The sequence below is a fragment of the Lissotriton helveticus genome, chromosome 8 (assembly GCF_964261635.1).
Source record: "Lissotriton helveticus chromosome 8, aLisHel1.1, whole genome shotgun sequence".
Taxonomy (NCBI): Eukaryota; Metazoa; Chordata; class Amphibia; order Caudata; family Salamandridae; genus Lissotriton; species Lissotriton helveticus.
This window is the reverse complement of record NC_136069.1, coordinates 33,449,185-33,472,844: the sequence shown is the minus strand read 5'-3', so window position 1 is coordinate 33,472,844 and position 23,660 is coordinate 33,449,185. Positions and strand designations below refer to the sequence as shown.

General features: G+C 42.9%; 1 protein-coding gene across 1 annotated transcript; it reads left to right on the top strand.

Annotated features, from left to right (window-relative positions):
* The first annotated feature begins 6,007 nt into the window (after positions 1-6,007).
* LOC144771449 (uncharacterized) lies at positions 6,008-22,250 on the top strand. The gene is made up of 2 exons (XM_078655886.1): positions 6,008-6,118; positions 18,145-22,250. Exon 2 carries the CDS (start codon positions 19,951-19,953, stop codon positions 20,440-20,442), a length of 492 nt encoding a protein of 163 aa, XP_078512012.1. The 5' UTR covers positions 6,008-6,118; positions 18,145-19,950; the 3' UTR covers positions 20,443-22,250.
* Positions 22,251-23,660: the final 1,410 nt, after the last annotated feature.

Genomic DNA, 23,660 nt, shown 5'->3' with positions numbered 1-23,660 from the left:
TACTGGTGTATGGGTGCCCATCCCTCAGCACAAATGCAAGCTCGTCAGGATCATGATTATGTGGCTGAGAATTCTGACCAGCCTATTCAACCCCTATTGTGCCCTCCTGCAGAGGTGGACAGACTCCTGTCCACGGCAATTGCCCAGGCGCTGGCCCCTCTGCAGGACAGCGTCAATAAGCTGTCTGCTCATGTATTTAAGGGTACTAATTTTTTCAATGACAGCGGGGCTGGGCCCAGTGGTGTGACTTCCCAGCCACCACGCACGGCCAAAAAGCGTAGCGCGGGGCACCTGGAGGGTTTCAGCAAACTTGCTGAAGTTTTCCACAAGAGTGCGCGCACGCTGAGAAGCGCACCCTACCTGGGGGACGACTCACCCGGCAATATTGGTGATGAGATCACCCAGGACCTAGACCCGGAGGAAGGGTTTCCCCTAGAGGGAGATGATGACGAGGAGGGTTTCCAAGATGATGACGAGGATGAGTCCTCTGAAGACATGTCAGATGTTAGTAGGTCTTGGCGCCCTAAATCCAATATCTCTGAGTGTGGTGATAGTGAACTGGTTTCATCTGACATGTTTGATCCCAATACTATATATAGACCCCGTTCTTCCGAATGGACTCCAGAGAAGTCTACAGCGGACTATGTTGCCGCCAAACTACGTCAGCCCCTTTCCCAGGATGTACGTTTACGGTTACGCTCGGAGTGTCCTCGCCCGAATCTTCCAAATAGAGTGGCGGCTACACCCGAGATTGACCCTAAACTTTGCACTTTTTTCGCTAAGTACATTAAAGAACCTAAAAAAGGCATAGACAGGTCCTGGAAAGCTTGCCAAGTCACTTGACGTCGTAGGACCATTAACTAAGATTATAGAACTATCACAACGTTCTAAGGAGACAGGCATGCCTCTTCCTGTAGAGGATGTAGCGGGCTGGGTACAAAGAGCGATGTGCCTTCTTGGTAATGCAAATTGTGCTCTTTCCGCTGAACGTAGACGTTCACTTTTGTTAAAAATTGACCCCAAGTTGGGAGAGTTATCTTCCTCTGAAGCGGGTGCTGTGGCGCAGGGTGCTTTATTTGGAGACCCCTTTGTCAAAGAACTGGGAAAATTTGTAGCAACCTTTTCGGCTTTAGACAAAGCTCAAGCCTCTATGAAATTTTTTTTTCCCAAAAAGGTTTTTGGCGGGGCCGGCAGAGGCAGGGGTCGCTCTTCCGGCCGTCAATTCCAGCAAGGCTCCAACAGAGGACAACCCAGGAGGAACAACGGCTGGAATGATGGACGACAGGGTTCCTTTTACCCCTCCCGAGGTGGCAGAGGCCAGGGCAGAGGACGTGGTGGCAACCAGTCCAATTCCAAAGGATTTAACGGTAAGCTTTACCATAATTTCTCCACTTCGTCTGGGGGGGAGAATTGCCTTGTTTCTCAAAGCCTGGTCAGATCTCACATCGGACTCTTGGGTCCTAGAAACAGTTCAAGGATTTCACCTAGAGTTTTACGGTTCTCCCGTCCAGGAATCTCGTCCTCGTCCACTGGTTTTTTCCCACGCAGAACAGGATCTCATAGATTTAGAGGTTCAAGCCATGCTGTTGAAGGGCGCAATCATTCCTGCGGTTCTCCATCCGCACGGATTTCTAAGCAACATCTTTTTAGTAGAGAAAAAGGACAAAGGTTTCAGACCAGTCATCAACCTACGCTCTTTCAACGAATGGTTGATTTACAGACACTTCAAGATGGAGGGTATCCATCTTCTAAGAGACCTTTTACTTCAGAACGACTGGTTGGTTCGTTTGGATCTGAAGGATGCGTACCTTTCGGTTCCAATCTTTCCTCCACATTGTCGTTTCCTCCAGTTTCTATGGAGGAATCAGGTTTACGAATTTCGTACCCTTCCCTTTGGTCTATCATCAGCACCATGGTGCTTCACCAAACTCCTTCGACCTGTGGTCGAACATCTCCGAACTATGGGTTTCCGTCTAATAATTTATTTGGACGACATTCTCTTGATGAATCAGTCCAAGGAGATCCTTTTGCGACATCTTCAGGTGACCATATTGCTTCTTCAAAATCTGGGATTCATCATCAATTCCCAGAAATCGGACTTGATCCCCAAACAGGAAATGATTTTCCTTGGGTTTCTAATAAAAACGACGGATGCAACTCTACATCTTCCTTCTCAGAAGATTTCCAAAATCAAGAAGGAGATTCGCAAGGTCCTCCGTCGGGACCGTATTTCTCTCCGTCAATTGGCCAGGATTGTGGGCTTACTGTCTTCGTCGATTCAGGCAATTTTTCCAGGCCCTCTTCACTACAGGGCTCTCCAGAGGCTAAAAGCGTTCCATCTTCGCAAAGGCCTCACATACTCGGAACTGATTTCCTTGTCCATGGAGGCCAGGTCGGAACTCGCCTGGTGGTTGGATCACATGGATGCTTGGAACGGGAAGGCGATTTTCGGCTCCCGTCCGGATCTGGTGATCGAGTCGGATGCCAGTCGCCAAGGCTGGGGAGCCCGGTGCGGCTCCCTCTCGGTGGGAGGCAGGTGGACGGAAGAGGAACTTCATCTCCACATAAATTGCTTAGAACTCCTTGCGGGTTCGTTCGCCATCCGCTCATTCACCACGAACAAAGTCTCTTGTTGTGTTCTTCTACGGATGGACAATACAACTGCTGTTCGTTACATCAATCGACTGGGGGGCACTCATTCCAAAGTCCTAGCGGATCTCGCGAAGGATTTTTGGAATTACTGCCTTCTACGTCAGATTTCAGTCATGGCAGAATATCTCCCCGGAGATCTGAACATTGTAGTGGATTGGCATTCCAGGAACTTTCGGGATGTCAGCGATTGGAAGCTGGATCCTTCAGTCTTTCAAATGATTTCGAATCGTTGGGATCTTCCAGAGATGGATTTGTTTGCGTCCAGATGGAACGCCCAACTTCCCCGATTTTACAGCTGGAAACCGGACCCGGGTGCGGAAGCAGTGGATGCCTTCCTACAGGATTGGTCCCGGTTTCCAGCGTATGCATTTCCCCCGTTTCTGTTTATTCAGAGAGTTGCAGCCCAGGTCCGCAGACAGCAAGCTTCTCTGATATTGATCACTCCGATCTGGAAGGCTCAGTGTTGGTTTCCGGCCCTTCTGGAGTTGTCCTGGGACAAACCTCTACGCTTTCCGTTTTTCCACAACATTCTAACGGATCCCTTGGGTCATCCGCATCCCATGGTCCTCCAGGGCCATCTACATCTCATGGCCTGGAGGGTTTCAGGGGACGTTGGTCGAACGACACTCTTTCGAGAGACGCTGAACTCCTCATCCAGCGAGCTTGGGCCCCTAGTACCACGAAACGATACCGATCAGCCTGGAACAGATGGGTTCGTTGGTGTGTGGCAAAACACCTGGATCCCGTGGGCTCCTCTATTACAGAGGTGATTAATTTTCTAGCCGAACTTTATAGCAAAAATCTGGCGTACTGTACCATCAATTCTTTCCGTTCGGCTATTTCTGCGTGTCATGCCCTTGTGGATGGTTCTCCAGTGGGTGAACACCCTTGGATCTGCAAACTCCTCAAGGGTGTCCGTCTCTCACGCCCCCCGGAACCTCGTTATTCCGGATTGTGGGATGTTAATGTGGTGTTACGTTTCCTACGTTCTTGACAGGATAATGAATATCTTTCACGAAAGGAGCTTTCAGCTAAATTGGCTATTCTCCTTTGTCTAATATCTTGCAAAAGGGTCTCCGATGTTCGTGCACTCGATATCTCGGCTAGAGTCTTTACCCCTGATGGAGTTACTTTTACCATATCCAGAATAACTAAATGTACTACCAGGTCAGTATCCTACCCTGCTTTTCCAGATTCTCCTAAATTGTGTGTGGTTCGTTGCCTCAAAACTTATGAGGATGTCACTTTGGAGGTGCGTCCTCAGGGTGAAAGACAATTGTTGATTGCAATTAAAAAAACCTTTCAAGGCGGTTTCTTCCCCCACCATTTCCAGATGGGTCAGATGGATTATGTCTGAGGCTGGTATCAACATTTCTAACTTTGGAGCTCATTCCACGAGAGGTGCAATGGCATCTAAGGCTGTACAGGTTGGTGGCAGATTGGAGGACATTATGAACGCAGCGGATTGGTCTTCGGATTCAACTTTCAAAAAGTTTTATTTCAAACCAATTCATGAGGCTGCTTCTTTGGTGGTGAGTAAGCTTTAAACAAGCAAAATCCTCGCCTCTGCTTCCTGACATAGAATGAGAAATTTCCTAGTTCACACAAAGGAAAGTTTCAATTCTATTAAGGACGCGGAGGCGAGGATTTTCCCACCCTGGCTTATCTAGCCTTCCCTCCCTCATTTGTGGTTTCCAGTGCTATTTCTTCATTTGAGGGACGTATTTTTTCCTGTATCTTCATAATTACATGGAATGACTTGTATTGCATGATATTCTTATCTCTTATTGCAAGTTTTTTATGCTTTATCCCTTGGCAATGTGTTCTGATTGATTTCAACATTGTACTGGATGGGATATTATTATTGTTTCTCTTCCCTAGGCTCCGATCAGAAGACGGACTAGTGGATAAGAGGACTTCTTTCCAGCAGCAGCAACGAAAGAGGAAGGACTACCGACGTGGGATCCCTATATGCTGTTGTATGGACTGTGATTGGCTATGTGTTCCCCTGACTACCGCAGCCATGTACACAGAATCTTCCACCAAACATCTGGCCCATCTGTATGGGTGAACCCCCTGCCCCTAAGATGGAAGTTAAGAGTTTGGGAGTATGGTTAGAGAAAGATCTCACCTTTAGAACGCAGGCAAGGAAAACGGCGGGCACTTGCTACGGCCTACTTAGATCATGCAGAAAGGTGCTTTCCCTACTCCCTTTCCAGTCCCGACTACTACTGATCCAAGGTCTAGTTGTGTCCAGGCTGGACTACAGCAACGCCATTTACTTAGGAGCCCCGGGAGCCACTCTCCAAATATTACAGGAAACCCAGAATGCCGCTGCCCGGCTGCTCACGAATACCCCAGCCAGAACTTCAGCCAAACCCGCACTGAAAAAACTACACTGGTTACCGATCAGGGAAAGAGTCATATTCAAGGCCCTGTGCCTGGCTCACAAAGTACTACACAACGTAGGTCCACCAATCCTAAGCAACTGGATCACACCCTACAAACCTACCAGAGCGCTTCGATCGGACCATGAAAACCTTATTGTGGTCCCCAGGGTGAAAAAGGCCCGCACAGGAGGCCGCCGCTTCTCGGTCCACACAGCGCAACAATGGAACGCGCTCCCCTTGAAACTCAGATCAGAACCCAACCTCCTGCGCTTCAGGAAATCTCTTAAAACCCTCCTTTTCCCTTAATTCACCCTCTCTCCCGCACTTCCATCCTTCAGGACCACGAGGTTCAGCGCTGGGATACCCGTTGGGTGACTACGCGCTCTATAAAAACCTAAAATAAGAATAAATAAATGTTGGTTTGGGTAGTTCATGTTATGTAGTTTTTTCTTTATTCTTTAAATGTGCTGTCCAATAAATGGAGAAAGGACAAGCAAAATCCTCGCCTCCGCGTCCTTAATAGAATTGAAACTTTCCTTTGTGTGAACTAGGAAATTTCTCATTATCCAAATCACGGCAGCAACTCCTCTCTGCGCATGCGCCAACGAGGTGTATCTCACTTCTGCGCCTGTCAGATCAAGAATCGTGCTTCTCTGCGCATGCTATAATGAGCAGTATTTCATTTCTACGCATGGCAAATTTTGACCTCGTCTTCTGTGGGCATGCTCTGATGAGCGGTGTCTCGCGCATACGTAAACTTTGCAACGCAATACGACATTTGCGTCTTTTGTACGCATGTGCTACAATGGTTCTGCGCATGCTCAGTAGCCCGTGCCTGACTATTGCATGAACATGTCCTGTTATGGAGACTCTCTAAAGAACAAATCTAAACCCACGCTTAAGTGGTCCTGGCTTCTGTCTGTTGTAAAGAGTGTGTAGGTTTATGCTTTTCTGATCCTTATTTAAAGCCTTCCCGGGGTCTTGTTGTCTGTCTTCCATCAGCCCTGCTGTCCTAGTCTGATGGTAAACTCTCTTCTGCAAACAGAGAGGAGGTGACCCAGCCGCGTTAAGATCCGGTAAGCAAAGCTCACTGAGGTTGGATAAACCTCTTCTAAATAACTAAACTGCTGCTCAGTTTACAGGAAGTGGATTCTCAGTGGGGGAAGCAGTGTTGTTTCATGGATGGACACACTCAGTAAATATGTAATATATACTTGTCCAAGCCGAATCGCTGGTAAAATGGAACCCTGAGAAAATCTACTATTTGTATATGTATATAGAGATAACTCTAATCACTAGTATATGTAGTAGACCTTTGTACTCTCTACCATTCCCATGTGACTCTTCGAGTATATCCATTCGTATCCCTTCCCTATGTATATAGAGATAACTCTAATCACCAGTATATGCAGTAGACCCTTGTACTCTCTTCCATTCCTATGTGACTCTTAGAGTATATCCATTCATATCCCTTCCCTATGTATATAGAGATAACTCTAATCAATAGTATGTGCAGTAGACCTTTGTACTCTCTACCATTCCTAGGTGACTCTAAGAGTATATCCATCCGTATCCCTTCCCTATGTCTATAGAGATAACTCTAATCACTAGTATATGCAGTAGACCTTTGGACTCTAACATTCCTATGTGACTCTTAGAGTATATCCATTCGTATCCCTTCCTTATCTATATAGAGAGAACTCCAATCACTAGTATATGCAGTAGACCTTTGTACTCACTACCATTCCTATGTGACTCTTAGAGTATATCCATTCGTATCCCTTCCTTATGTATATAGAGATAACTCTCATCACTAGTATATGTAGTAGACCTTTGTACTCACTACCATTCATATGTGACTCTTCGAGTTTAGCTATTTGTATCTCTTCCTTGAGTGACTTTACAACGTGTACATTTGCAATTGTTTGTATTTGTATCTCTTCCGTTTGTGACTTTACAACTTGTACATTTGTAATTTTTTCCCTGTTTGTATCTTTTATGTAACTCATGTAATCCTAAGACCTTATGTATCGCAACTGGTTCTTTTGTTACACTGCAACTCCTGGAGGTAAAACAAGCTTTTCTAGTGTGGTGTGCTTGGCAGTTCAAGGCAAGCATAGATCAGGCAGTCTCTGAAGGCCCATCCTTCCAGGCCGTGATCCTCTGTGCAGTTTGGACATAATACTAGGCTCACAGGGGAGAGTGTAGGGACAATTAGAAACAAAGTGAAGGTGCTCTCAAGTGAATATAATAATGAAGGAATTCCGCACAGAAAGAATCTCCCCTGAACAATTATAAAGAGTCCATCAAATAACAGTCATTTCTGGCGATAAGAAGAAATGCACAGTCGTTGTATTGATATTTTCTACCCAAATATCTCTCTTTATTGACAATGATGATACATCAAACTTGATCAAATCCAATAGCCTATGACTGTGAATTTCTTCTTATTGCCAGAAATGACTGGTATTTGATGGGCTCTTTATAATTGTTCAGGAGAATTTCTTGGTGTGCGGAATTCCTCGACTTCGGACCTGGGGATCTGGGTTCGAGTCTCGGTAATGACACTAAACATCCTGTGATTCTGGGCAAATCACTTAATCTCCCCGGGCCTAACAAAAATGAATGTGTGTCTTCATGTAACATAACTGGTGCTATGTAAAGCGCTCTGATACCCGGTTCGGGTCAAGTTCGCGCTATATAAAACTCTGCAACAAAAAAATAAATCTTTTTTGGTCCTCCAAATAGGAAGTAGAGAGGGGTGGACTCCCTGGTCTTCCTGCACCAATAATACTTCCCCAGATTTGGATTTTGCCAGGTGCAGCTGTTTGCTTGTGCCTCAACCCTCGGTTCTCCATTTGTTATATAGTGCTCTTAAGTGAAGTTTGTCCAAAATGCGCATCTTCTTTATTTTTTTCTGATCTCTGTAGTTTAACTATTTTCATCAGTATAAGAATCTCATTACCTTAGAAAATGAGATATGATTTGGCTGTAAATAAAGTTTGGATATTGATGGTGATTAATTTCACAGCACTTGGTGTATTTATGATGATGTAAATTAACATCTGGCGAATAAAAGTTACATTATGTCTTGTGATCACAGCTGAAGGAGCTCAGCATATCTGTTAATACACAATACAGTGAAATATTGAAACTGGGAATCTGTGTAAAGTGCGATCTATGTAATTTTATGGGAAGTTTACCTGATAGAAGAGCAACCACCAGATGCGTGGGCTTCTGATAAAAGGAGCAAGGACTTATAATCACATCCATCCAGTGGTGGTAGATGCGTTGTAACACATGTGATGTAATAGCAACCATAGTAAAAGTTGCGTTGTGATGACAGTTTCCCGTGGTAGATGTACAGTGGCTGCCCCCTCAAATCTGCATCCTCTTCTGGACTTGTTGCATCACTCAGCACTCCGACCCCTCTCACCCCCTTTTATAAAACTAAACAGCTCTGGACCTCTGCATCTTATTCCAACATAAAGAGAGAACAATTTTAAATTAAAAAATGTAATGAAGGCAAAGCTAATCCAGTAATGCACACTCAATCTTGGAAAATGTCCCTCCTTATATCAGACGTGTCACATCCGTCCTGCAGTTCAGAGCCACCGACACATCAAGGAATATGTCCATACATATGATGCAAGCATTTAATTCACACTGGAAAATGTCTCACAATAAAACTGAATGCTTGATGGCAGAACATGTACATTGATCACTCAGATTCATGTTCCTGATAATTATAAACGATTGGCCCATCAGAGAGTGTAGCAAAATCCTTTTCCCCTCGGCATCTTTACCCCTTCTGCAACAACTACAGTGGCTCCCAGTGCGGAAGCGGATTACATTTAAGATCCCCTGCACTGTTTTCAACGTTTTTCATGACCTGGGTCCTAATTATCTATCAGACAATTTTGTAAGGTACTTACCTTCCAGGTCCCTACGGTCAGGATCTGAATCACTTCTTTGCAACCTTCGATTCGAAAAAAGCCTGCATGGGTGGCAAAGCCTTTTCTCATCTAGCCTCCTTTTTTTGGAACCAACTTCCCCTTCACTTATGTCAATGTCCAGATTCCTTACAATTTAGAAAGCTGCTAAAGACTTATCTGTTCTAATGTGTGCTTGCTTGGCTGATGTTAGCTGTCCTAGCGCGGTGATACCCTTGATGGGGTGATTCAGGCGCTGTAAAAATTATTCAATATCAAATATATCAAGTACCTCCCTGTCCAAATCTTTAGCATTCATCCTATTTTTGTAACTTAACTTGAACCATCACAATCACCCAATTCTCAAATTGACCACTTGATAGTTAGTTACACCTCCACAATATTAAGGATGTTCTCACTAATAACCCTGTTAGGTTATGGTCATAACCAGACTTGTGAAATGCAGTCTAAAGAGTCCCTGCTAATTCTTTCGTGGCTCTGAAATCAAATTTCCATGCACCACACACACTTTAGAGGGGATAGATGCAACACATCACCATAATTGTCAAAGATCCTAAAAGATTCATTGCGTGGTCTGTATTGATAGTTTCTTTGCATAGTGTCATATTTCAATAGTTGTATTTACTATTTGATACAGCCACAGTTTGTTGAGTTCTAATGTGGACGCAGTGATGTTTATACTTGTCTGTTTTTTGCGACAGGTTTATTAATAAGCATTGTGACTGCTCTCAGGTTGACCGCACAACAGGTTTTTGGTTTGCTTTTGGAATCTGGACATGGCTCTGAGACTGACGCTGCAAGTGAGACAGAGGACCAAGCGCAAGATTCTTGCAGTGAGATATCTGTTTGAGAAGATTCATCTGGTGATGAATCCACTATTAGGCCTAATGAAGTGCTCTGTTTAGAGAAGGACATTGATGTGCGTGTAGTGCCGCATGAGAAAGCTGGATTGTAGCCAGAGGCTGGAAGGCTTCCAATTTGAAGTGCTGAACCCTGGGTTGCCTCGAACAGGGTGCAGCCTGTTTTTCCTGTTTTTAGTGGTGCAGCAGGGTAAAAAGTTCTTGCCTATCAATTCCTTCAAGCTCTTTATTGCTGGTGGGTTTTTTGGGTTATATTGTTGAGCAGATCAATTTGTATTCAGAACTCACTCTAGAGCTACCTGGTAGACTCCTACAAATCTCCATGAGATAAAGTCAGGGCCACATTGCAGAATAGCAGTGTATATCTCAACAGTGTTGTTTCTCCTCAGAATGCCAGGATGACCAGCGTTTGGGTCAGAGCACACTTTTCCCCACCACCCTCGTGATCACTTTCTCCACTTGCACCCAGTAGGAGAATAACTTTGGACAGTCCCAAATTGTGTGAAGCAGAGTACCTGGGGACACAGCAGCCTCTCATACATCTGTCATTGTCTATCTTCCTCTTGTGTCATAAATTAGTTCTGGTGAAGTATGCCCTGTGTAGAATTTTGACTTGGACTAGGGGAAACCCAACCCTAATGGCCACCTCTCTGGAGTATCGGCATGATTCATCCCAGCCCCCTCCTCTAGGATCCCCAGATCCTTATCCTATCTCTCTTTCAAAGCCACCTACTGTGGTTTAGTGTGTGGGATAAGTGTCTTGTTTATCTGGGAGACTGTGTGTGTCCTCAGTGAGGCTTCAAGCAGTATATTTTGTAGAGGTGTCTCCTCTGCTGTGTCTTGCTCTTTAGCACTGTATCTCGTGAGTGTGTAGTGTACTTGTATGTAGCTCAGTTATAGACTGTTGGAGAGCTCAGACTGTCCCAAGAGCTCCAGGAAGGACAGCGTCCCTTGGGAGCCCCACACATCTCCCACCTTGGAGATGCCCAGCGTCTCCCATAGTTTCCGCCACTCCAGGGATCGGAGCTCTGTCAGCTCGTTCGTGTCCCACAAGGGGGTTTCCAGCATCATCCTCCCGTCCCATCCAACGTGTTGCTGTCCTTCATATTGTAATTACTAAGTCTATCGGGGAGAGAGGTCTGACCAGTCGTGTACGGTACAACCTATAGACGTATCCCTCCAGGTCCATAACTCGCATGCCTCCTAGTACTGCTGGCTCCTGCTGGGCAGCGAATGCACTTCATTAACCACATGCACTTGGGCCTACCAGTAATAGAGATGCAAGTCACTGTAAGGGCACAAAGCTAGACTAATCAGGGATACCAATTAATCTATGACAAGTAGAAGACGATTCGCAAGAACCTTCGCCAAAATCTTAACCTCCGTGTTAAGCAGCGTAATCTGCCTGCAAAAGTAGCAGTGCTTCGCTGGTTTGCCCTGTTTATGTATGAGAACTACAGTTGTGGATGATAGACCACACGGAAGACATCCCCTTTCTTTAACCACGTAAAATATGTCTTGGAGTGGGCCCATTAGCTTCCCTCCTACACTTTCAAAAACAAAGAAAAGGAAACATTTGGGCCTGGAATTATTCCCCTCTTAAGTTGTCTGATTGATTCCCCTAACTTGGTCACAGTCGAGTATTGGTCTGCCATCCTCTTTGACGATCAGTAGGGGTGTATCCACTACAAATTTCTCTCTCACTCCCCTGGTCCCCCACACTGGGCCCAGTACAGCTCGGCTAAGTGCAACGCAAATGTCTGGTGTATCTCAGCGCCCTGCTGACTAGCATACCCCCTCGGTTTCTAGTGTTCTGATCCACCTCGGTCCCTAACCAATCTTTCTACCCATGTCAGCAGTTTCTCGGTCTTCTTTCTGACTTCCTACAGTGTTGGTGTGCTCTGTAATGTGCCTTTGCTGTATCCTCCCCAATCACTGGAATTCAACCCTGGCCATGTGGAACTGATGTAGGAGTAGTGGTGTGAGGGTCACCACATATTGAGCCTCACGGAAAACCAGTCGGCCCTCAAGAGCCTCCACCTCCCTTATCTTAGCCCTCCTTTTCCTCATGGTATGTGCGAGCAACTATTCAGTACTGTTTTGAAAGCTTCCCAGACCATTGTGCAGCGTTTCTGGTGGTGACTGGGGACAGAAAAGCAGAGTTGGTGCTCTGGAGGACATTCTGCGAAGCAGTAGGCCTTATATGTGTTGAGGGCCTTCTGCACATGCTGAGTATAGTCCTAAAAGCTACTAAAAGGTATTACTCTCAATATAGGAACGGAGCTATGGTAGGAAGTCAAAAGAAGCTGTATAAACAGCAAATCAGCCCAACAAATAAGGTAAAACATAGGCAAACAATTTAAGATGACTAAAAATAGCAGCACAAGATTGTTGCCTGTAGGCTGGCAGTAGACTCGATCGGCTAAATTACACTATAGGATTAATCAGCATACGCGTAATCATTGTGAACAAGAATTCAGTACGATCACACAAAGGTTTGTCCTGTATGTGTTGAGGGTCCGCTGCACATGCGCAATACGGTTCTAAAAGTTAGACCGCAGTATGGACAGAGGCACTATGCCCAAGATGGAAGAGCACTAACATTGATGAGGTCTGATTAGGTCAGAAGTGGCCGGTGTTGCTTGTGTTCCCGTTTTTATGGGATCTAGTCTAACCGTTATGCTGAACTGCTCCTATTAGAGCACATATGACTGGTCTTAAGTGGCAAAGTGGGTGATAAACAATAGGTTGGAATGTGCAACCAAGCAATTAGCAGTAGCTGAGGACTCATTGCATCCTACGCATCACTTTTGTGTTTTCTTTAATGTTATGACATAAGTTCGGTATGCCCAGAAATGGACCACAGGCTTATTGCGCCACAGGACACAAGCTCAATGCTAAGTAGGCCAAAACTAGTGTGAGATTGCTTGTGTTTCCATGCAGAGAGGACCTGGCCTGACCATTTAGCCTGGACTGTTGTTACTGGTGCAGGACGAATGCTGATTTACATTGATTGGTCTCTGGCTGAGAGGTGTAGTTGATGAAAAATGATAGATCGCAATGCGGCCCAGAATGATTGCCAAAGGAACAGGCTTTTGTAAGCATCCCACCCATTACCTCTGAGTCTTCATTAATACTAACATGGATCACTGATACATTATGACGATTGATACGTTATATGGGATTTTACTCTGACAAAGTTAACATATTTAACCCCTCCCATGCTCATGACGAGCTCAGCTCGTCATGAGCCACGGTGCGCGTGTGCTCATGACGAGCTGAGCTTGTCATGGCCGTTAGAACGCTCACACGCGGGGCTAATTCCCCTGCTGTGCTGAGCGTTCTAAGAAAACGGGTGTGGTTGTGACGAGCTCAGCTCATCATGAGCACCGTGGCTCATGACGAGCTGAGCTTGCCATGAGCACCGGGGCGCTGTGCACGCCCCCCAGCACAGCGGGGGAATAACCCCCCCCAGCCAAGGGGATAATATGCTGCCTGGAGGGGAATACTTATTAAAAGAGGTGGTTGGCAATAGTTTAAGGTAATTAAAGCTAAGGATATGGGTAATATTTAGGTTTCGAACAGAGTATTGGAGAGGGACCGGAAAAGAATACGTTTAAGAAATAGATATGGGTATAAAAGTAGGGGATGGTTGTGCAATATGGTGACAGAAACAATTTTAAAAGGGTGAGTATTAAAGATAACTTAAGGGTAAAAAATGTAAATGATAGACTTGAATATGGGCTAATCTGTTTACGGCTTGTATGTTATTTCACTAATATAACCATGAATTCATCTAATCTTAGTGGAGTTTTTGTGCCTCAGAGCCTTACAATTCATAGAGAGGATATACCATCTGTAACAAAACTTAGTGCTCTTGTAAAGCGCTCTGATACCTGATATCTTCTGGTCTAGTTTGCGCTATATACAACTCTTACAAAAATAGATTATGAGGCGAGAGAAACTTTAGAAAGGGTGAGTATTAGAAACAACTTGATGGTTAAAAATGTTAATGTTCGACTTAAATGTGTGCTAACCTGTTTATGGCTTGTATGTAGCATATAAGCATGAATAAATCACATTTTAACTGAATTTCTTTGCTAACTAGTCATATAATTTGCAAATGATGAGAAAATCAATGCTGGTCACTTGCTGATTGCATTACAGATATTTTGGTTTCTTTGTAATTCAGTTCTGTGTACATTTGATTACAGGTATCTTATGGGTACATTTAGAGTTTGGTGGAGAGAGTACTACATCATAAATGTGATGGAGCACCCTGTATGCCAAACTAATGGTCCCTCCTGCCACCCTATTTAGGGTTGGGAGTATCACCATCTTTCTGTTGACAGTGTCCTCATTGGCTGTGAAGGAAAACACCCTCCAACAGCCAGACAGACAGAGTCGGACAGAGTAGTGGCCGACAAAGAAAGGACATTGCACTGCCCGTCCAATTTAGGGTGGACAATGTGATGTTTTATTTTCTGTCTTTCACCTGGCAGTGAGAGATAGGAAAAAAACAGATAAGGACGCCCACACCCTGGATAAAAACTCTCAAGGTGTGATGGTCATTCTATTTTTTTATTTTATTTTATTTTTTATAACAACTCCCTATTCAGAAGTTTGTTTTTGAAAAACAAACTCTATAGTTAAGTTTGGTGAACAGCCGTCACGACTGACAGTGGCTGTCCATGTTGGCCTTGACAGGAACTGCCATAACTGTGGTTCCTGATAAGGTACAGAATCACAGCTGGGGCGGCAACAAACTTTAAATTAGGCACAAAGTAGTCCCTCCGCCAAACAGTAGATCAGGCCCTTGGTTTTTATGTTAACTGAAGTTCTGATCATTGTATTAAAATGTATCCATGCTGACCATGCCTTTCCATGGCTTATCCACTTTTTTCAATTTTTATTGTTTTCATCATGACCTACAATGTTGAGAGAATTAGCAATGGAAAGCCTTGACATATTCAGAGCAGTTTGGCATAATACAATATTGCGGTAAGAAGTAGCTGCTTCAACATATAGGTATAATAACAATAACAATCAAATTGTAGTCCACCACAGCAAGATAGTTCTCCCTACGGTGATCAGTGTCCACACTTGGTCAGGTTCGCTAGTATTGATACCTTCCTTGGGTTCTGCCTAATGAAAGAAAACAGCCCATATCATTGTACCTCACAGGGGGACGAACACTCAAGGCTCCAGTCTCCCATCCATGACTTATCCATGTTGTTATTTAGATCATATGTTTCAATGTTTGTGTTTTAATCTGTACTTTTGCATTTGTGACAAAAAGCATTCATCATGGAGTTGATTTCTGCAAGGGTTTTGAGGTAGCAGGTTTGTTGCGCTCGGGCAGGTAACAGTATAGGGTTATAAGGAAACGAAGAACAAATGCTTTAAGGTGCAACCAGGTCAGGGGAGAACCCAAACCCCTGAGTAAGGAATGAGTAAAGAGCTCATAGCCAGATAAATATGTACAAATCCTAGTCACACGTATATAGTACACAGTTGATACAAATCTGAAATTATAGTACAGTCGACACCGGTAGTTTCTTGAAGGATGTTTTATGCAATAATGTTCATAAAAGAAAACAATGCCAGCCGACATAATTTCAACCCGGTGTACGGGTGCAAGGAGCCGCCGCAGATGAGGGCGTCTGGGAAAACGAAATACAATGGGCGGGTGCGTCCGTGTATGAGCGGAGGCTGGTGCCATCGGCGAGACAAGCAACGGCTGAACCATGTGCCACCAGTCTCCGCTCAAACATGGACACACCCGACTGTTGTATTTCGTTTTCCCAGACGCCCTCATCTGTGGCGGCTCCTTGCACCCTTACACCGGGTTGGAATTATCACCGGTCCTTCGATTCTGGCATAACGCGTTTCAAGCCCTGAAAAGTCACAGGTAGCGACCTGTTGACGAAAAACACGTGTCGGCTGGCGTTGTTTTACTTTATGAACATTCTTGCATAAAACAACCTTCAAGAAACTACTGGTGTCGATTGTACTATAATTTCAGATTTGTATCAACTGTGTACTATATACGTGTGCCCAAGATTTGTACATATTCATCATGGAGTTGTTTTGTTACTACTCTCTGATCCTGAATTTTCACTCTGTTCAGCCTTCCCATTGCACATTCCAGTAAAGCAGATGTGCCTTTTCAGTCACTGTTGCCAAACTCAGGTATTGCCTTCCTTTATATCTCTGATTTATGCCTGATCACCTTGGATTCAGGAAGCTTCTAAAACGTGGCTACTTATAGCTGGAAATACCTTAACACCTTGGCTGCTTGAGTGATTCTCCTGCTGTGCTGAAGGTCAATAGAAACAGGTGTGTCATGACGAGCTTAGCTCGTCATGAGCATGGAAGGGGTTAAATCCAATGTTCTCTAACTTATGTTTGCTTGAGGTTGAACTGCCCAGTTCTTGGCCATGGAGAGACCACTTCACTATGTTGGCCAAGTTGGTGGTCAAGAGCGTGGCTTCTACACACAAGAATGCTAGCATTCCCAGGCCTCATTGGGCGCGGCTTGATACATTGGCATTTAATCTCCACCTCTAATAGCAACCCGTGGTTGGAGGTCTCCATCGATAATATGGCGCCGTAAGCTAATGATTGAGTGTAATCCATGCATGGTAATCTTCTGTTAAAAACTATAGCTATGAAGAATAGGTCTTGAGTCCTGGCAGCCTGGTTTACTGCACAGCTTCTTCACAAAAGAAACTTTGAAAGCACGTCGAATGTATTTGGCACAGAAAGTATAACCCTGATGATAAGTTGAAGTACTTCATTGACACTTTACCACAAAGCTTGCTGAGACACGCGTGTGAACTATCTCAATAAAAGTGTAAATTGCTCTATGAATCCAGCCGTCTATATATTATAGGGGTTGTGCCCTACTCTGATTTCACTCCGTTTTGCAGGAGTGAATATTTCAAATGATCTTGAATACCTTTTCCACCTCACTTTACAAGCTGCTTTATGGGGTTCCTTAGGGGTCTTCCCTGAAACCCAAGTTTTTCAATGTATACATCCAACACCTGATAGATCTTGTTGAGGCTTTTGGTATTACCTTGTTTTCTTAAGCTGATGATACTCAAATATTTTTTTATTTATCCCCTACAAAGTATAAAAGTGGCCTTGAATTACAGCCCTGCCTAGCAGCAGTTTCACTCTGAATGAAAAACAACTGCTTAAAATTAAATGGAAATAAAAATGAGGTCCTGGTGGTAGGCAACCAGCCTCAGCTTTGGAGTTCATGCTCGGCTACTCTGTCATGTCCTCCTCATATTTCAGTCTCCGCTCACTTGCATGAGCTTCACTGGTTACCCATTGAAAAACTGATTCAGTTCAAGCATTGTGTATCATGCACAAAGCAATGGCCCAGAGTGCTCCTGAGCTTATTAATAAAGCTGATCTCCCTTATGTTCCTAAGCTTTAGGCTTAGGTAACCTATGCTTTGTGGCTGTCCCCAGAGTAAAGCAGGTTAGGCTAGGAGGCTGGTCTTTTAAAGATCTCGGCCCCAAGCTGTGGAACATGCTTCCCTGTGAAGTTCAAACTGCTGCCTCCCTTGGGGTTCTCCATAAGAAACTCAAAACATGCCATTTTTTAACCATTGTGTGTTCCTCAATTCTCTGGTTTAGCGCTGGGAAGCCCACTGACCAGCCATGCACATCACAATGTCAAATTTAGTCATTCATTTATTAAATCCTTCCCCTCTTGGTGCAGCTTCCTCCACTTTAATGTTCGAAAATGGTAACTGGTATTTGCATGCTCTACGAATAACTTAAAATATTTCATAGAAACATTCTTATTTAACTCAGTTTAGGCAGCGCATGTCACCATTTAATGTCAGGTATCTTCATGTCAGTGTTAATTTTTTCTATAATCATTGGATATCCAGGGTTTAATTTTAATTCATGTTGTCGAGAGACTCATGTTTAAAAGTTTTGCATATTCTTTTTGCTGCATCAATGGTCATTGGGTTTACAGGTGTCGCAGTGGCTGTTATGTTTTGAGCTGTGGGCATTGTCAGTGGATGACGTTTAATCTATTCTCTAATAGGTTTGCTAATATTTTGGTCTATTTGTGAAAAATACTGTGGTCATTAAATCATATTTATACTATTTCTATGCTAATCTGTGCTGTAAATATCACTTTAAAAACCATTCTTGGCTTTCAGTACTTCAGTTCAATATATGATAAACAAATGGTTTATTTCAATGCCTAAATGTGTATTTTTAGGCCCATAAAATGCTAATGCCTTTTTTTGTCACATAGGTGAAAGAGTTCCAGAATGAAATCAATAGTCACAGAAATATCATGGACACCAGAAATTACAATTCCACTTTGGAGACTCTAACCCCCTGAAAAGGATGAAAGTGCTTTTGGAGACTGTAGTCCATCAAAAGAAGCTCTACGATTGTTACTGATGTGTGTTCCTTATGCAGACAGCCGGTTTCGTTACAGAGTTGGTACTAGACTCCAGTTGAAGGATGTGTCTGATGAATGTGACATAGTGCTCTACAGCAAAGGTGTGAGGAGTATCTGATGAATATGACAACATATTAACATTCCAGGGAAGCCTAAGCTTTCAAGTGACATACAAATGAACAAGGCCACACTAATGTATAGAATGTGATAAATCTTTCCAGGCTAAATTAACTAGGAACTACTTATTACTGTCTTCTGTATAAAAGGTAACTCATTAATAACACATGAGTATATCTCCTAATGAGAGGCTAGCAAGAGTGATGTCTGGCAAACAAACATTGCAAATGAGAAATGTTCCTATTTATAACACATCAAGTGCCATATAGAACAAATACACGCTTGCACTTCATCTGATATCAACGGCCAGCTTTGAAGTTACAATAGTGCTGAGATTTTACATTTCCATTAATATATGTTGGAAAAATGCACCTGACTTGAAAGTACTATCACAGACACATGAGAATGTACATGCATTTACTCGGTGTCTATGGGACTTTATTACAGGGGCATAATTATATAAACATAGTGTGTCAATAATGGAGGAGGTGCACAAATGCATGAAATGCGACATAGATTTCTATATAAACACCCATCTGGAAAACATCAAAGACGTAGCATATCAAGACAGAATAAATATACAGTGTTTACCAATACTTTTATTAGAAAAGGCTATTTAATGGTAGACAAACAAATCCATTTTGAAAAAATATTTAAATGTCTTGAATGTAGATATTTGATCACAAATGGCTCTCCCACTGGCAAACGTCAGGCTGTACTTAACCAAGATCATATAAATGTACTGAGTATCACAAGATACGCATTACAAAAACACAGCTGACGATAAATCAACAAAATCATCCTGGTGAGAAACCATATGAATGTTCTAAATGTGCTAAGATTTTCAATTGAAAGAATGCTTTATCGTCACAGAAGACTATTCACACTGTGGACAAGCCATATAGATGTTCTGAATGTCATAATGACTTTGTCAAAAAACTAATTTAAGAAGACATGAGAGACCACACACTGGTGAGAAATCATATCAATGTTCTGTGTGTGGCAAGTGTTTAATTACAAACAAAAACAGCTAACAGTACATCAAAGAAATCATACCGGTGAGAAACCACAAAACTGGTCAGTATGTCCATAAGCTTTCAAGCATAAAAGCGCACTTTCATTACATCAGAGAGTTCACAATGGGACAAAACCTTAGGGATGTTCTGAATGTGATAAGGCTTTCAAAAACAAATGGAATAAAATGCAACATCAGATGGATCTCACTGGGGAGAAACCCTATAAGTGTACCGAGTGTGACAAGGCTTTCAAGCAAAAATATGTGCTGTCATTGCACCAGAGAAACCATCACCAGGAGAAGCCATATAAATGTTCTGAATGTGACAAATGCTTCATTACAAAGACTGAGCTAATAATACATCAAAGAAATCACACCGGTGAGAAACCGTATAGCTGTTCTGAATGTCACGAAGCTTTCAAGCAAAAAGGTGAGCTTTCAGTACACCAGAGAGTTCACACTAAGATGAAACTTATGGATGTTCTGAATGGGATAGGACTTTCAAAAACAAATGTAATCTAATGCTACATCAAATGGATCACACTGGGGAGAAACCCTATAAGTGTACTGAATGTGACAAGACTTTCAAGCAAAAATATGTGCTGTCATTACACCAGAGAAATCACAACGGAGTGAAAATATATCAATGCTCTGAATGTGACAAAGCTTTCAATCTGAAGGGTGAACTAATAGTACATCAGAGATACCACACCGGAGAGAAACCCTACAAATGTTCTGAATGCGACAAGGCATTTGTTAGAAAGAACATGCTGACAATGCATCTGAGAACTCACACTGGAGAGAAACCATATAAATGTTCTGAATGTGATAAGGTTTTCAAGGAAAATGGTAATCTGTATGCACAACAGAGAACTCACACAGGCGAGACACCATATAAATGTACTGAATGTGACAAGGCTTTCAAGCAAAAGAGTGGGCTTTCAGTTCATCAGAGAATCCACACTGGGGAAACGCCGTATAAATGTACTGAATGTGACAAGGCCTTCAATTAAAAGATTAGTCTTTCAGTTCATCAAAAAATCCACACAGGGGAAAAACCATATGAATGTTCTGAATGTGACAAGGCTTTCATTACAAAGGCAATGCTAATAATTCATCAGAGGATTCACACTGGAGAAAAACCATTTAAGTGTTCTGAATGTGATAAAGCTTTTAATCAAATGAGTCTTCTATGCTATCATCTGATAACCCACACACCTACAATAAAGTGGGAGATCCAATGATGGGGTATCATTTACAGTAGGGAAACTGTGCTAATGTTCTGAATGTGACAATGATTTTGAATAAAAAGGTCATCTATCGCTCAGTCTGAGAATAGATAGGGAAGAAATATCCTATGATATTCCTAGCAGAGTAAAATCGTGTAAATATTCTGAATGTGATAAAACATTCATTATAGAGATGTAGCTAATAATACATATGAGAACTTGCTCTAGTGAGAAACCATATACGTGTTCTGAATGTGACAAGTCCTCCAAGTAAAAGAGTCATCTCTTATGCCAACAGTAAGTTCACATCATAGAAATCAGTAAATCATGTAAAAAGTCTGCTTTTCAACAATATTTAAATTGAAAAGCTACTCCTGACAGAGCAGACAGAGACCCGGGCAATAATGAATGTTGCATGACTACAGGAAACCATCCTAAATCTACAGAGGTACTGACAATTGTACCCTAGAATTCTGGGTGATGTGTGCTGATGCCCTGGCCCAAGTCTTAACCTTGTTTTATAGTATGGTAAAGACAGCTGGTGGTACTATTGGTGCCCCTGCTCAAGAAGGGCCTAGATGGGGAAAAAGTGACGTCTTAAAGACCTCTTTCTATATTAAATGTAGATTATAAAATACTCAGCGAAATCCTCGTTACCAGGCTTCTCCAACATGTTAAGGAGCTTAAATATCCAGATCAAACAGAATTTATACCCATATGCCGCATGATTCCTAACATCCGTCAATTACTGTACATTCTCACACCTCTCCAGCAGACTATCGTAAGGCTCTTGCGATATCCATAGATATGGAGAAAGCTTTTGATTCTTTGTGCTGGGACTGTATGTCACTATGGCCAGTATGTTATTGGGGAGTGGGTTCCTTACCTTGACACAGCTTTTATACTTGGAACCAACGTATGGCCACCCCCTCTATGTTTCTGTATATGCATGTAATGTCTTACTATATCTCCGATGGGAACGTTCAGATGTTGAGAGTGCTTGCCGCGCCCTGGAGATATTTAATCGTTTATCTGGTCTTCATGTGATTCGGGGTAAATCGAACGGTTTCCCGATACATGCCTCAGAGACAACTCTTCACTGTCGGAAGTAGGAATTGATCTCTGTTGGGAACCATGCTCATTTCGCTACCTGGCTGTCCGTATCTATCATATGGTTGCCAATATACTTGTGCTGTCAAAAATGGTATTTCTTGCCCACCTTTTGTACTACTTTGTAGCACTCCTGATTCGGCTTATCTCATTTGGGGGATGGGATGTCGACGACTGGCACTGGTCAAACTCTAGCTCCCCATTGACAGTAGCAGTTTGGCAGTCCCTGATCTAGAACTTTATTACTTTATTGCACAACTAAAATGGGTGGCTTATTGCATGGGGTGTGCTTTAGTTGCTTTGTGACTATTATCCTTTCACACTGGGCATTACTTCACCTCCTCTTCTGGTATATCAGCTTCTACATAACATGTTCAACTGCCTGTCCTCGGATGGGTGAACTCTCAGAGGTTAACACCTAAAACCAAGCAAGGATGTTATGCTGCATTACCTTTGAAGATCTTGTGTACTGTAATGTAACCTAGGTCACTTAACTCTGTATTGCCATGATGTTATTAAAAACAGTTTAAAAAAAAAGAAAACATAATCTGGTTGTTGACATTCTATTGGTGGCATTCTACTAAATGATTTAGATGTATATAGAAAGACGGAATATTGGAAAGATGCAGAATATGCAATACAGGAAAGATGCATGAGATGGTGCTTACACTTAACAAGATTCAGATATTGTCCGGGTACTATATTTCAGTATGGCAGAAACACTGGAACCACGAGCTACAGAAAATTATGAAATTACAATTACTTCTAAACTCCTTTTTCACCACAACACTCTGCATTTAATCTAGAACAAGTATATAGCATAACATTAATCTATCTTATCATATGAAAGAGTGCTTTCATATGAGTTTTGCCTTCAAGGTGCTGCATGCATATATTGAGAAAGACAGTTAATCAGACCCTCCAGGGTTTCGGGATTTCGCGATTTGCCGCGAAATTGGCACTTTTGTAAAAATGCCTCAATTTTTACATAAGTGCCCGCGAAATTGAAGGAATGCGTCTGGAATAGATTATTATCATATGAAATACTACTTTTTCTAATCTATAGTTTGTTTTCAGTTGGCCAGCCAAGGCCCCTTTTAAAGTGATCACTGAAATGGGACTTTTGTCCCCAAAAATGCTGCACTCTGCATGAAACTAGTATTTTCCGTTTCGTCTGACAGGTTGAGACATCTAGTCTAAGTGCGCCCTCTGTTGACCAAGACTGGACAGACAATAGATGTCTATCTACTTCCATGTTTGAGATCCATGTTGTGTGAAAGGAGGCGTGCACCTGGGGGGAAAAGATGGTAGATAACCTGTGGGTGTGAGGTGAAGTACTCTGACTGTCGGGAATGCAGAGGTTAAGAAAAGGAAGCATTATGGCTGCGAGCAGAGAAACAACGACTGTAAGTTCAAATGCCTTAGGCAGTGAAAATACGAATTTGGTGTTAACAGGCTTCATTTCACGTCCAAGAATGACAAGAAGTGCATCTGCCCTGCTGAATACACATGTTAATTTTTATGATTTTGATCAGAGTACCCTTCCTGCCTTGAGAATAACCACAGAATTCCTGCTGCTTTTAATGTACAATAACGTGGCTGTGAGTAAAATATCCATGGATACAACCAGCGTAAAAACAAACCATACCCTGGCTGTTAAAATGTATATAGCAGAAAAATGATTACAGATATTGCAAGAACTGAACTTGCTGCACTGCTTTATGTCAACAGGAGAGATCAGAACAGTGCTGTATCTATTAAGATATGGCGCTGTTTCTCTCGCTTTCTGATGCAATATAGTCTGCCTTGTGCCATGCAGTACAATAGTGCAAAAGCGTATGCTTGATGTCTACCATAGGTTTCGGACTGTAAGGCAAACCAGCTAAAGCTGC